We start from the raw sequence: 11,558 nt of genomic DNA, 5'->3' as shown, positions 1-11,558 counted from the left end.
GTATATGTCGAGACTATTAATAGAGTCGTGACAATACATTATAATTTTTGTTAAATCGCGACCTCTTGTGTTACTTTCCTAAAACTGGCCTCTATGGTATAGTTGTCTAGGTAAATGCCTGTTCAAATTTAGACGTTTTTCTTGTTGTTTTTCTTTAGCATATAACCTTGTTCAGAAAATATGTCTTGCAGTCCAACATTTCTATATCATCTCTTTTGTAAATGTGTATAAAAGGTTGTTTGATTTGTCAAAGGCAGTCATCTGGGTTAACGGTCTGTGGTTTGGGCAAAGATGTTGTATACAGGAAGATAGAAATCCAACAGTGCTTGTTGGGATGGGATTTATCGCGCCTTCCTGATGTTTGAAACATATTGTTTCCTTTCACATAATCATAACAATGTTTAATAATTATTATAAACTAATAATCTAATTAATGAAAACAACCCTGCTCTCGTGTGTGTCTAGAATGTGACGTTTGTTCTGTTTCTTAAATCGGTAACTCAGACAACCACAGGGCGCATGCGTAAAATTCAACAACCACAAACGATGTAAGGGTGACTTTAAAGAGCTGAGCGCCGCCGGCAGAAGCTAAGCTGCTCTAAAGAAATGGAAACTAATAAACAAGTAACCAGGTTTAATTTGTCGGCTGAATATTTGGCAGTTATAGAGCTGCAGTCTGAAAGCCACACCGTTAAAAGATAAACGCGCAGTCTAATCTTCCTAGGGGTATTTAAGCGAAGCCGGAAGTAAACGACAGATGACTGTTTCACTCCGCTGTTTCTGAGGTTAGCTTGAGTCGGAGCGGGTGGTTTTTCAGGAGGGAAACTTTGCAAGGTTTAACGGGATTTCAGCACGATTAATTCATTTCGCTCAATCACCAGAGCCAGTGCAGCCATACTGAAAGGTAGGAGCGCACCTTTATTATGGAACATGCTGTTTCTGTCGTGTATTATGATATTTTAGCCGCTTCTGTTTGCGCCATTTTCGCTAGTTTGGTAATGCACAAATGTGCGCCTTTTAGCTCTGGCGTTCTTTGTCTCTATTCTTTAATGTGCTATGGTATGGTTTATTCTTGAACAATATCTCAAATCCCCGTCTGTCATGTCAGAATAGACGTTGTTACGCACTGGAATAAAGTCAGCAATCACTTTTTCTCATCAAAAATGTGTCTAAATCAAGTGCATTTGCGCATTTTTGTGCTGCATCAGGCCGCGTCAGACGCTAACAGCGCCTGTTGGGATGTAGCACGATTCTGGCGCACATGAGTTAGCTCGTCGAGCTAACCGGCTAGTGCGCTAACAAGATAGCTCTGATAACGTGTTTGTGGACGTTTGTGATGACAGTAAGTTAACACCAAAGCTTAACGGACACGAAAGAAACGAAATGTCGATGGTGCCGTTTCCTAAAACACTCTTTTAGTTTTAAAACACACGAGTAGTGAAAGCGTTTTCTTGTAGCATGTATCACCAGCGGCTAACTTGGCTCTTAGCTTCCCCATACATCGATCTAAATGATACTTGTGGTCACGTCCCCCTGTGCGGTTCATAACCGATGCGCAGTGTTATGTTGGACATATGTTGTGAATTAATGGTCAACTCAAACTGCTGCAAAGTTGGCTGATACTTAGCGCGAGTTGTTGCTAGGACCGTTTTGTTGCTTTTCCTCCTCTCCGTCTTTACATCCCAAAGCATCGTTGCTATAGAGATCTGCAGACATTCCAGCGGAGGGTTTGATTAGAGCTGCAAATGAGCATCGGAGATCAGTTTTAACGAAGAGGTGGATAGTGATCTGCAGGACGAGTTGGGTAAAAGTGAGGACAGTCTAAATATGTCATGACGCGCCGTGGAGAGGTTGTAAATTATTCGGCTATTATTAATTATAAGCGATTTACCGGATCGTCACATCTGTATCTGTTGTATTGGGAAATTAATGATATATAAATGAACAGAAAGGTATATTCATTAATCATTAAAAATGATTAGGCAACAAAGCTGATAATAAGAGGCCACTATTTGAACAGGTGTAATGTTTTCAACTTGTAAATACTCCGGTTCTACCGCTTAGCATCACTTTACAGAAGGCAGGAGCTCACCTTTTCATTGTTGGCGATTGCATTCACATTGCCAAAATCACAGTATAATGTAGGATTATTTAAATCCCTTATGTCTAAGAAGCTCTCAGCAAATCTGTCAAATTGAGGCAGAATTATATATATTTTTATAATAACATGAATGTACCAACTTTGTAATGTTAGAGTTGGGAGGATTATGTCATACCTTGTTATTCACAGAAATGAACAGAATAGACTGAATTAAGGTAAACTAACTGGTTATACTTTTTTCTAGTAACTCTGATCATATATTCCCACCCCCCACCCTTAAAAAAAACAACAAAAAACCTATTTGGTCTTTATGTGTTAGAAATGAGGGAAATGTTGCTTATTGCATTTTGTGAATATCTGGTTTTATTATACTGTCCAAAACCCCAGCTTCCTAACTTTCATTGACAAAGAAAGCAATGTTAATAGAAGCTGGGACCTACAAATGTTTGGATTTTGTTTGTTTTCTGAATTACTTAATTGTCCAGTGGTTTTATATCATTGACCTGGCATTCACTTTCATTACAGGAGTCCACAAATCATGTCAGGCATTGCTTTGAGCCGGCTTGCCCAGGAGCGCAAGGCATGGCGGAAGGACCATCCTTTTGTAAGTAGTGTCTTAAGAAGCACTATTTCTGACTAATCTATGGAAGTCTTTCTGAGCTTCCAGTCCTTTTGAAATACAACACTGGCGTCCTAACTGTTTGCACTGTTTGCCTGTTAAATTTTGCAGGGATTTGTTGCTGTACCAACTAAAAATCCAGATGGAACCATGAATCTCATGAATTGGGAATGTGCTATCCCTGGCAAGAAAGGGGTAATTTGTTTCAATCAGTTTGCATACAGAACATCCTTGCTTTACATAGTAACCACCCCTAAAGAGAACACACTGAGCTTGATAAGATGTTATTTCTGTTGTAGATGCTAAAGGGCAAAACAAGTTGTTCATAACACAACTGTAGGCTCATGTCTTATATTTTTTATTGTAGCATAGAAAGTGATGAAGACGACTGAGACATGTTTTCAAGGAAGAAGAGAGATGTCATAGAAAGAGCCTCTTTTTTTGTTTACAGCTTATGTGACATGAAATGACCTTGTGTTGAGTGATGTGATAATTGTGTGTTTCCTCAGACTCCGTGGGAAGGAGGCCTGTTCAAACTGCGCATGTTGTTCAAGGATGACTATCCTTCTTCACCACCAAAATGTAAGTAGTACATCATGTCTGACCTGTGTCTACCACAAACACAATTGTTACTGAACTGCCATCTTGCTGTAACGGATGCTTTAATGCAGTCAGTAATGGGTCATAATAAATCATAATAAACACTGCACAGTGAAACATATAGAATGTAAAGCCATGTGCACAGCATTGTTCATTTCTTACTTGCGGGAATTCAGCATTTTCAAGCATACGTTTGGTCCTGGACCTGGGAGCAGGAGCAGCAGCCTGGATTGTTTGACAGCAAACTGACAATTTGATTAATGAAAACAAGGAAGCCTGATGATTTAAAAAGGCTCAGATGAGCATTAGGAACCCCCCAACACTCTCACCACAACCACAGAGGGCCAACAAGCCTCTATATTATCCTTCCTGGTGTCCCAACCTCATCTAACATGTGGCCAAACTGAATCATAAATCCCTTTAAGCATATCTAATGTGCAAAAGGGCTATTATAATACCCTTAAGATAACACGTGGTTAAAACGGTAACCTGTGTTAAAGGTTTCTTTCTAAAGCCAGGTAGGGTTGGACCTGCTCGGTGGATAAGCTACAGTATGATATCCTCTTCACAGCAGGAACAAACACAACAGAATATGTGTTTGAAAGGGTTGTTGAAGCTGATCATGAGCAAAGGACAGTCTCACTACTGCATAGTACTCCTCGAGGGCTTGATATTCATGAATGGGATGGGGCCATTGTAATTTTATCCATTCATTCCTGTTCACATTTTGAGCTGAATGTTAATTGGCAGCCGCGGCATGTTGGTGCTTTCATGAATGCATCTTTTACTGTTCATTTTACAGTGACAGGCTTGTACATGGTTTTCTTGAATGTTTTATATGTTTATATATTTTACCTTGTTTACAGTATTGACCAGAGTGTGAGAACAAAAGCTTTACACAGTTCATCTTATAGCTTATCGCTGGTGGTGATGTCTGAAGGGTCACATAAAACATTGTGAGGTTACTCACGGTGTTCAGTCAGTGGAAAAGCTCAGTGACCTTTTGTGGAGTTGGTTCATCTTGTCTGGTGTTTGTGATGGATCTGATACACAAGTGCACTTAACATTTTTATTGTCTCTTAGGTAAATTTGAGCCTCCACTCTTCCATCCAAATGTGTATCCATCGGGCACAGTATGCCTATCTATTCTAGAGGAGGACAAGGACTGGAGACCGGCCATCACAATAAAGCAGGTTTGGATTGCCAAGCACATCTTATTTACATTGCTGGATATTTTCCAAAAGGTTGTTTCTCTCTCTCTATGTAATTTCACACTAAGTCTCTGTTGATAAATAAATCTACACACAGTTACATTGAACTTATGAGACCCAGAACTATTATAAAGCAGCCACTGTGAAGAAATGCAGAGAGAGGAACTGGTTATTATAGAATCAGTTTGTCTCATAAGCCCATTTATCCCACAGATCTTATTAGGTATCCAGGAACTCCTAAATGAGCCAAATATCCAGGATCCAGCCCAAGCAGAGGCTTACACAATCTACTGGTAAGTGCCACTGGATCTTATCTCTTCTCTTTTGTTTAAACATGGTGCTGACATTGGTAGAATTGGTAGAAGTGTCTGAAACAGGCCAAGGAGATGAGGTCAATTACCAAAATCTGTTCCCAGGCTTAAACTTGGAGAACTTATTCAACACTGAATCAATGACACAGGTTTATTCCTGTGCAGCTGAAATGGTTTTCTTTTATACCATTTTGTTTTTAACTTTTTAGTTTGTACGAGATCTCATGCGAGATTTAAAAACTTAGACATCATGATAATCAGTGATCAATAAGACGGGTTTCTGAAAAATCCTATAACGTGCACTTAAAGTATAAATAGCCGTGTTTCATGAAGAAACATATCCAGGGACCTAATGACCTTGATGATTGTTTTCCGTCAGTGTGGAAGTGTTTGTATATCGGAGGTCTGAATGTGTTCATGTGAATGAATGCATCATCTTTCACATCTGATTTCCATACTTGAACAATAAAGGCTGAATAAATAATGGCCGCCTGCAAGACAGTAAGTTCTCCAGCACAGTTTGTGTCTCATCTAAAACCTGCAGGTCTGTCTGATCCTGATGATGTTTTTTATAACTTGTGCACGCAGGATATTTATTTTTGTGTGCAAGAGTTAAATAAGGCTCCGTTAAAAACATGTCTTAAAAAAGATTCAGCTTCACAGCCTGAAATTAAATAACATAAGTTCTTTGTCTTACTAGCAAAATATAATTTTTGATTTTTAATTTTTTGCATGTTTTGACAGTACTTTTTTTTCCTGATTTAAGTAAGGGATCAGAACGCCATGGTAACTGCTGTTGTTTTTCTTTTTTGTTTTTTTAAACCCCCTTTGTAGCCAAAACAGAGTAGAATATGAAAAAAGAGTTCGAGCACAAGCCAAAAAATTCTCCCCCTCGTAAGGGCGAAGACTTTCTCCGCTGTGGCAGAAGGAATGGGTTTAACAAGAATCACCTCCCCGCTCAGTCTCTCAATGAATGTGCTCCTCTCACATCGGGACTTGCTTAAAGACTTCTATTTAAACTCCACACATTCTGTGCCATCCGCTCTCCTCTGACCTATGAGTTTTTTGTTCTTAATCGCCGGTTGGCGCATAATGCTGGGAGGGGAAGGGGTGCTTCAGCACCCTGGTTATTTCTTTTTAAACATTAATTGTCTTATGTGGTGCAAGGGACACAGCTCGGTACCAGTTTCATCAACCCAATGCAAGCTGGCTGTCATCAGTGTTCAAGGAAGAAAATGTCTTTTTGTTTTATTTTGCTCTTTCACAGGGTCTATTCCTTTGTTTCCCCCTTTATTTTCCATTAAAATTAATGTAAAAAATAGCTTATTTCATTGTCAGTATTTCAACTGCTGTATAATGAATGGCACTTTTATACTGTTGTATCTCACTAGTGTCTCTAGATGGCTCTGTCTAATTCTCTTTCCCAGGTTTTCTATTCAGCATGCTGTAATATACGATAGAATCTGCTGCCTTGGCTGTCTTTTTGTTATTCAGAGTGTTTGCTATGGAATAAATAAAAATGGCCACAATGACTGAGGCAGGTAGGCTTTCTTCTGTATCAGACTTTAAGGTTATATGGTGCTTTGTTCATGTATGTGTTGGCGTAAATAAAACTTTCTACAAAATCTGTGCAGCATTTTTTTATTATACCAGTAGAGAAAAGATACAAAAGCACATTGTCTTTCAGTAGCAAAACAAAATGGTTATAAACAAAAATGCATTTTTCTGTAGTCTGACAACTGTAGCATTGGGAGGTCCATTACACATTTGATACAAGCAAAAGGGTTTGTAAGTATTTAATATCACTTGCATACTGGTTAATGCTGTGGGAAGAGTGCTTACTGTCATGTCTAAAAACCCTAAAAATAAAGCAGTTGCAGCTTTTAGAAGCTTGAAGTAGTGGTGTATTCAATGGCCAATTTTCAAATGAATGAAATTTTAACTTAATACATTTACTGTTCAGTTACAAGATTAAAAACATTATTTTATGCTTCCGCAATGGCAGCCACTCTATCAATCCCTTGTGGGCAAGATTTAGTTGACATTCTCCCATGGTGCTCTGCTGTGGCCGGGCCGGCCTGCTGGAAGGCGCTCAGGGTGCAGTAGTCGTTGCAGTACCAGGGAAAGTCCTTCTCCAGGGACGTGTCACTGCAGAGCCAGCACCCAGAGTCTCCTTCAGCTGGACTCCCCGGCTCAGAGCCCAGGGTCAGGCACTGCAGCGAGTCCCTCGGAGCGGACTCGGGGAGTGGGGCCATGGTGCTCACAGCATAGGGGATGCCCAGGAGAGATGCGTCCAGGACTGGGTCGATTATGTTTCCGTACGCATTGCCTTCCATGAACTGGTGGTGGAACTGGGGCTCCTCCTCTGGGAGATCTGCACACTTGGTCAGGGTGTCGATTTGGACCGATTCCTCTGCTTTCAGCATGTCTACGGTGTTTTCATGCGTTATCACCCAGCTCTATAATCACAGCTGTGGTTAAGGACGCTCATTAGATAATCATCACTACTTTATGTGACAAGCCTAACTTACCTTGAAGTCTCCCTGGCAGTCACTGTACAGTGTGTCGAAGTAGGGCGCTGGAGTCGGGATAAAGGAACCTTGCCTCCACCTGCAAGTGTGAGAAATATAAAGATGGTTTATAATGTCATAGAAACAGCATTTGGTGTGTCATGGTTTGGGATTCAATGAGGAATCAAAACTTACTTTTTAACAGGAGCATAGCACAGAAGTAGGGTGATTGGCACCATCACACAAACAGGGACAATCACCTTGATCATCTTGAAAAGGAATGAGCCTGTTTGGGGATCTGTGCAGAGCAACACAGTGGAAGAAAGGATAGAGCAAAGTTGTGTGGTGGATATATATTTAAGTTTAACATATGCAAAAAAAAAGGAAAAAACTTTGTCAAGCTTCTTCCCAGATGAAAATCCTTTTCAGTAACTGTGGATTTGCAGTGTCTATTTTAGAGAACCCACCATTGATAGCTGGCTCCGTCTTCCAGTGAACCTCAGGGGACCAGTCGCTCCACTCTCCTTTATAGAAGGCCAGATTAGGACTGGACCGTAGTCTGGCAGCGTACTCGGTGTCTGGCATAAATATCTCATCATCTACAGAATAGTCTGTTGTTGCTGTGTTAATATCATGTGACATTACCTGGGGGGAAATGAAAAGAGTAGGTTCAAATGAAACTTTGGGAAGGAGAAACATGACAGGTATGGTGGCCCATTTGTGCCACTGTAAATTGTAAACAGTTACGTCTCATTTTCTAATAATGTAAGGGATGATAAATTCACTGTTTCTTGGATACAAATATATGAATTCATAATTTTTGATGAACACTACTTGGTTAAATGTGTCTTTTTCTTACAAATACAAGTCAAAATGACCGCTGTGCAGAAGACCTATGGGTCATTTAAAGTAAAGGTTTCTCATCATTGATATCAACACCAGTTGCTGTGGTAGTTTCTAGTCCTAATGACAGTTGAATAAATGAAATGCACCAGTTATTTCAACTTTCAAGTGCAAGACACTGACCACAAACAGACTGGATCTATTTCCCCCAAAGCTTGTGTTACTCTCTCTCCACAAAGTCTACCTTTTTGTTGTCGTTATGGTTGTCTCCTCTTTTGAAGAAATGGAGCTGATACTTGATGTTGTTGACCAGATTGGTGAAATCACTGTATTCCTCATAGGTGCTCTTCCAGGTGAAGTGGTGTAGACTTGCGTTGTGGCTGACAGCGAGGCAGCACGGTGCATTCGGTTTAACTGATGAGAAACACAATACAAGAGAAACAGTAACTCACCAAAGTCAGAATTTGTTCTGGTAATGAGAAGAGTCTGAAGTCATTATGCTCCTTACTGTTTTGAAAAGGTCTATATTTGTCAACCAGCACCTTGCAGTCAGGTCCATTATCTTGGTTGTGACAGAGTGCGATTTTAAAGCTTTCTATATCCGTATAGGTGTCTAAATAATCATAGTCATCATAATCCACTGGATCAGATGTTTTAACAGAGCAGAAATAACCCTGGTTGGCTTTTGTCAGCGAGCACACAAATGTATTTCTGTACAAGGAGGAGAGGAGAAACAGTGATGAGAAACAAAATCAATACATTTATGTGTCATTTGTGTTGGTGAAAGTGACTCACCCTTCAGTTTTTTTTGTGAGAGCGAGCCAGTAGCTGCTGTTGCTGTTTGAGGTGTTTTCTTTTGGCGCGATGCTCAGGGTGCAGTTAATAGTCGACAGGTAATCGTTCACACAGTGGAGACCGTGTTCACCTAAACAGGAAGCAATGTTCGACTTTGACTGTCTTTCCCAAAGAGATACTTTGTGATTGTCCTGTAATCCCCCTGTAATCATTTTTGGCAAATGGTAAATATCTTACACTAAATACTTTATAATTTATCAAACCTCCTTAAGCATTCAAAACACCAGCTCTTAGGAAAAGATTTATATTTTAGAGTATGGATTAAGATAATATTTTTATGCTACAACATTTTGAATGTGTTTATTAGCATGTGTATTAGTGAAAGATAATGTAATCAGTGAAAATGGATTAACTGCATTTATAAAGCTTTCCTGCTCTGATGCATAAAAGTTCAGCGTTGCAGAGTTTCAACTCAGAGTACACCCTAGAGGGAGTTGTCTGAGCAGTCACTGTGAAAGAATAGATACAATTTTTCCCTTCTCTTTTCAGTAATTACAATACTGATTCAAGTCAAAATGAATACCAAGCAGAATGTACGTACTTAACAAATATGGATTTTCATTTCACTTTGTCTTAAATCTAATCGGTGTAATCTAGGTCTGTCGCCCTGACCACCCTACTCTTGACGTGTTATTTTCTCCGGCATTTGCTGCCATTCTGCCATATCACTCCAAAGATTTCTATCCAGAGCTCCCATCTCACTTTGACATCTTTTTGGGCCGTTTTCTTTCTTTCTTTTTTTGCTGTAAGGCGTTAAGGTAGCATCCCCATCCTGCTGAAATATGTGGGTGGCACTGATAAGAGCGTTCAGCAGGTCGTGGTCCGCCTTGTCACTGAGCTACTTTTCCCTGGCTCCCCTTCCCTCTGTGCACTCTCAGTGTTCCAGAAAAAAACAAGATCCAGACAGACAAGACACATGCACAGATAGTGCGCCTTTCTCCTCTTGCAGCTATAGTTCTCAGCCCCCAGCCCTCTTTGTTTTCTACTTTTGCGGTCTTCAGTCATACGCAACTCTGTTACATGTAATCTGTTACTCCCCAACCCTGTATATCATGGTTTTATAAAATAAAAACCATAATTGATTGCTAGAGGCTTTAACATGTTATGATCCGTGAGTAACTCTGCCGTTATAAATTCAAAGGACGTCAACACATTATGATCCAAAATGAGAAAGCGTGTTAGTCTTCTCCCAGAATGTCAAAGGTCAAACAGTTCATAGTGATAGACATCATTTCCAACCATTTACTCAGTTAAAAAGACAATCTATTCAATCTAACGTTAAGTGTTAAGTGTACAATGTTTAGTCTGTCAGATTATTTTAAAAACTGTCAGAGATGTAACCTGCAATACGATTCCCACGCAGACAGATGATGTTTGTGGACACGAGCAGAAACACATTCAGCAGCTTCATCCTCGGTGTCGAGCTCCAATCCATCACACCGGCCAGCCTGGACACAACCTCGGCCCCCCGGACGTCTCGATTAAGTCATGCTGCCCTGAAGCTCGTGTAAGAAGTGTCTTTATCGAAGGCACGGAGGGAGGCAGTCCTCTTCTGCACGCTGATAGCTATCAATCACATGTGACTGGTGGGAGAGGATGTGCTTTTTTTAAGAGAGCAGTTGTAAATGGAAAGTGTCATAGTGGGTTAAGACTGCAGTTCAAATGCAGTCACAACCACAGTCTCTCATACTGCGCATTCGGTTTGGTGTGACTTGTGTTTGAGTAATAGCAGGTGCATTTTATCAGTATCAGACCATGTGTCAGTTTTTCTGGGTAGTAATTAACACACAAAATCCCAAATGCTCTAACTCTGGATTTATGCAAATCAAACAGATCTGCAGACATTAATGTCAGCACAAAGTCTGATTCATGTGGATGAGTTCATCATCTGACAAGACGCCAAAAACGACACAAAGCAATGTTGAACTTTTGTCAAAATTACACTCAAACTTCCTAAATATCACATCAGCTATTTTGAAAAATGAATGCCTATTGTTTTTTAGCATACAAATTTGACTCCACTGCTCAAAATTGAACAAATGCATATTATCTATATATATATATATATATATATCTATAGGCAAACCAAAGCAAAATACACTGAGAAATGAGCTTCTTTGTGGCTGTTGCACTGTGGTATCTGGGGTAGACTTACTGTATCAACGTGAAGATTAACTTCATGTTGGTGCACCTCTTTGATGAGTTTCATCATCTGATTAAAGGCAAAGTATAGAGAACGAGACATAACCTGAAGATTGAATATATCATTCATTGTGCAACCCACAAGAGCCTTGCGCAATGTATAGTGCACTGACAGGAGATCAGCTGGATGCTGGATGTGTTGTCGCGATTCAGTAAAAAGATAAGAGGCAACCGCGAAGTCCACGTCTTCCTCTTAGATTTGCGTTTTTGTTGCATTACAATTTCTAAACATACTAACAACACAGACTGAGTCTCCCTATGTTGGGTTGTATATTGAAAGCCAACAGTATGTGAGTTCATTTGGGT

General features: G+C 40.0%; 2 protein-coding genes across 2 annotated transcripts; one reads left to right on the top strand and one right to left on the bottom strand.

Moving 5' to 3' along the window:
- Positions 1-637: 637 nt before the first annotated feature.
- On the top strand, positions 638-6,457 carry ube2ib (ubiquitin-conjugating enzyme E2Ib). Its single transcript, XM_083993633.1, has 7 exons — positions 638-904; positions 2,627-2,705; positions 2,832-2,915; positions 3,230-3,302; positions 4,404-4,513; positions 4,745-4,824; positions 5,677-6,457. Exons 2-7 carry the CDS (start codon positions 2,640-2,642, stop codon positions 5,738-5,740), a joined length of 477 nt encoding a protein of 158 aa, XP_083849759.1. The 5' UTR covers positions 638-904; positions 2,627-2,639; the 3' UTR covers positions 5,741-6,457.
- Positions 6,458-6,580: 123 nt separating this feature from the next.
- On the bottom strand, positions 6,581-10,553 carry LOC311003009 (interleukin-21 receptor). Its single transcript, XM_083994647.1, has 8 exons — positions 10,392-10,553; positions 8,991-9,120; positions 8,704-8,906; positions 8,440-8,609; positions 7,820-7,997; positions 7,548-7,650; positions 7,374-7,452; positions 6,581-7,301 (listed from the first exon to the last, which is right to left on the bottom strand). The coding sequence occupies exons 1-8, from the start codon at positions 10,483-10,485 to the stop codon at positions 6,828-6,830; spliced, it is 1,431 nt and encodes a 476-aa protein (XP_083850773.1). The 5' UTR covers positions 10,486-10,553; the 3' UTR covers positions 6,581-6,827.
- Between the last annotated feature and the right edge of the window lie 1,005 nt (positions 10,554-11,558).

This window comes from Trachurus trachurus, assembly GCF_905171665.1.
Source record: "Trachurus trachurus genome assembly, chromosome: 19".
Taxonomy (NCBI): Eukaryota; Metazoa; Chordata; class Actinopteri; order Carangiformes; family Carangidae; genus Trachurus; species Trachurus trachurus.
Note: the sequence above shows the minus strand (reverse complement) of the source record. Positions and strands in the feature narration are given on the sequence as shown.

What these genes read in the sequence shown, in the direction of transcription:
- LOC311003009 (XM_083994647.1), bottom strand. Translation starts at nt 10,485, where the DNA reads ATGGATTGGAGCTCGACACCGAGGATGAAGCTGCTGAATGTGTTTCTG. An exon ending in CTCACAAAAAAAACTGAAGG is followed by an intron (nt 8,907 to 8,990) that starts GTGAGTCACTTT and finishes CTCCTTGTACAG; the next exon opens with AAATACATTTGTGTGCTCGC. An exon ending in ATATAGACCTTTTCAAAACA is followed by an intron (nt 8,610 to 8,703) that starts GTAAGGAGCATA and finishes GTTTCTCATCAG; the next exon opens with TTAAACCGAATGCACCGTGC.
- ube2ib (XM_083993633.1), top strand. Translation starts at nt 2,640, where the DNA reads ATGTCAGGCATTGCTTTGAGCCGGCTTGCCCAGGAGCGCAAGGCATGG. An exon ending in TCCTTCTTCACCACCAAAAT is followed by an intron (nt 3,303 to 4,403) that starts GTAAGTAGTACA and finishes ATTGTCTCTTAG; the next exon opens with GTAAATTTGAGCCTCCACTC. An exon ending in CGGCCATCACAATAAAGCAG is followed by an intron (nt 4,514 to 4,744) that starts GTTTGGATTGCC and finishes TTTATCCCACAG; the next exon opens with ATCTTATTAGGTATCCAGGA.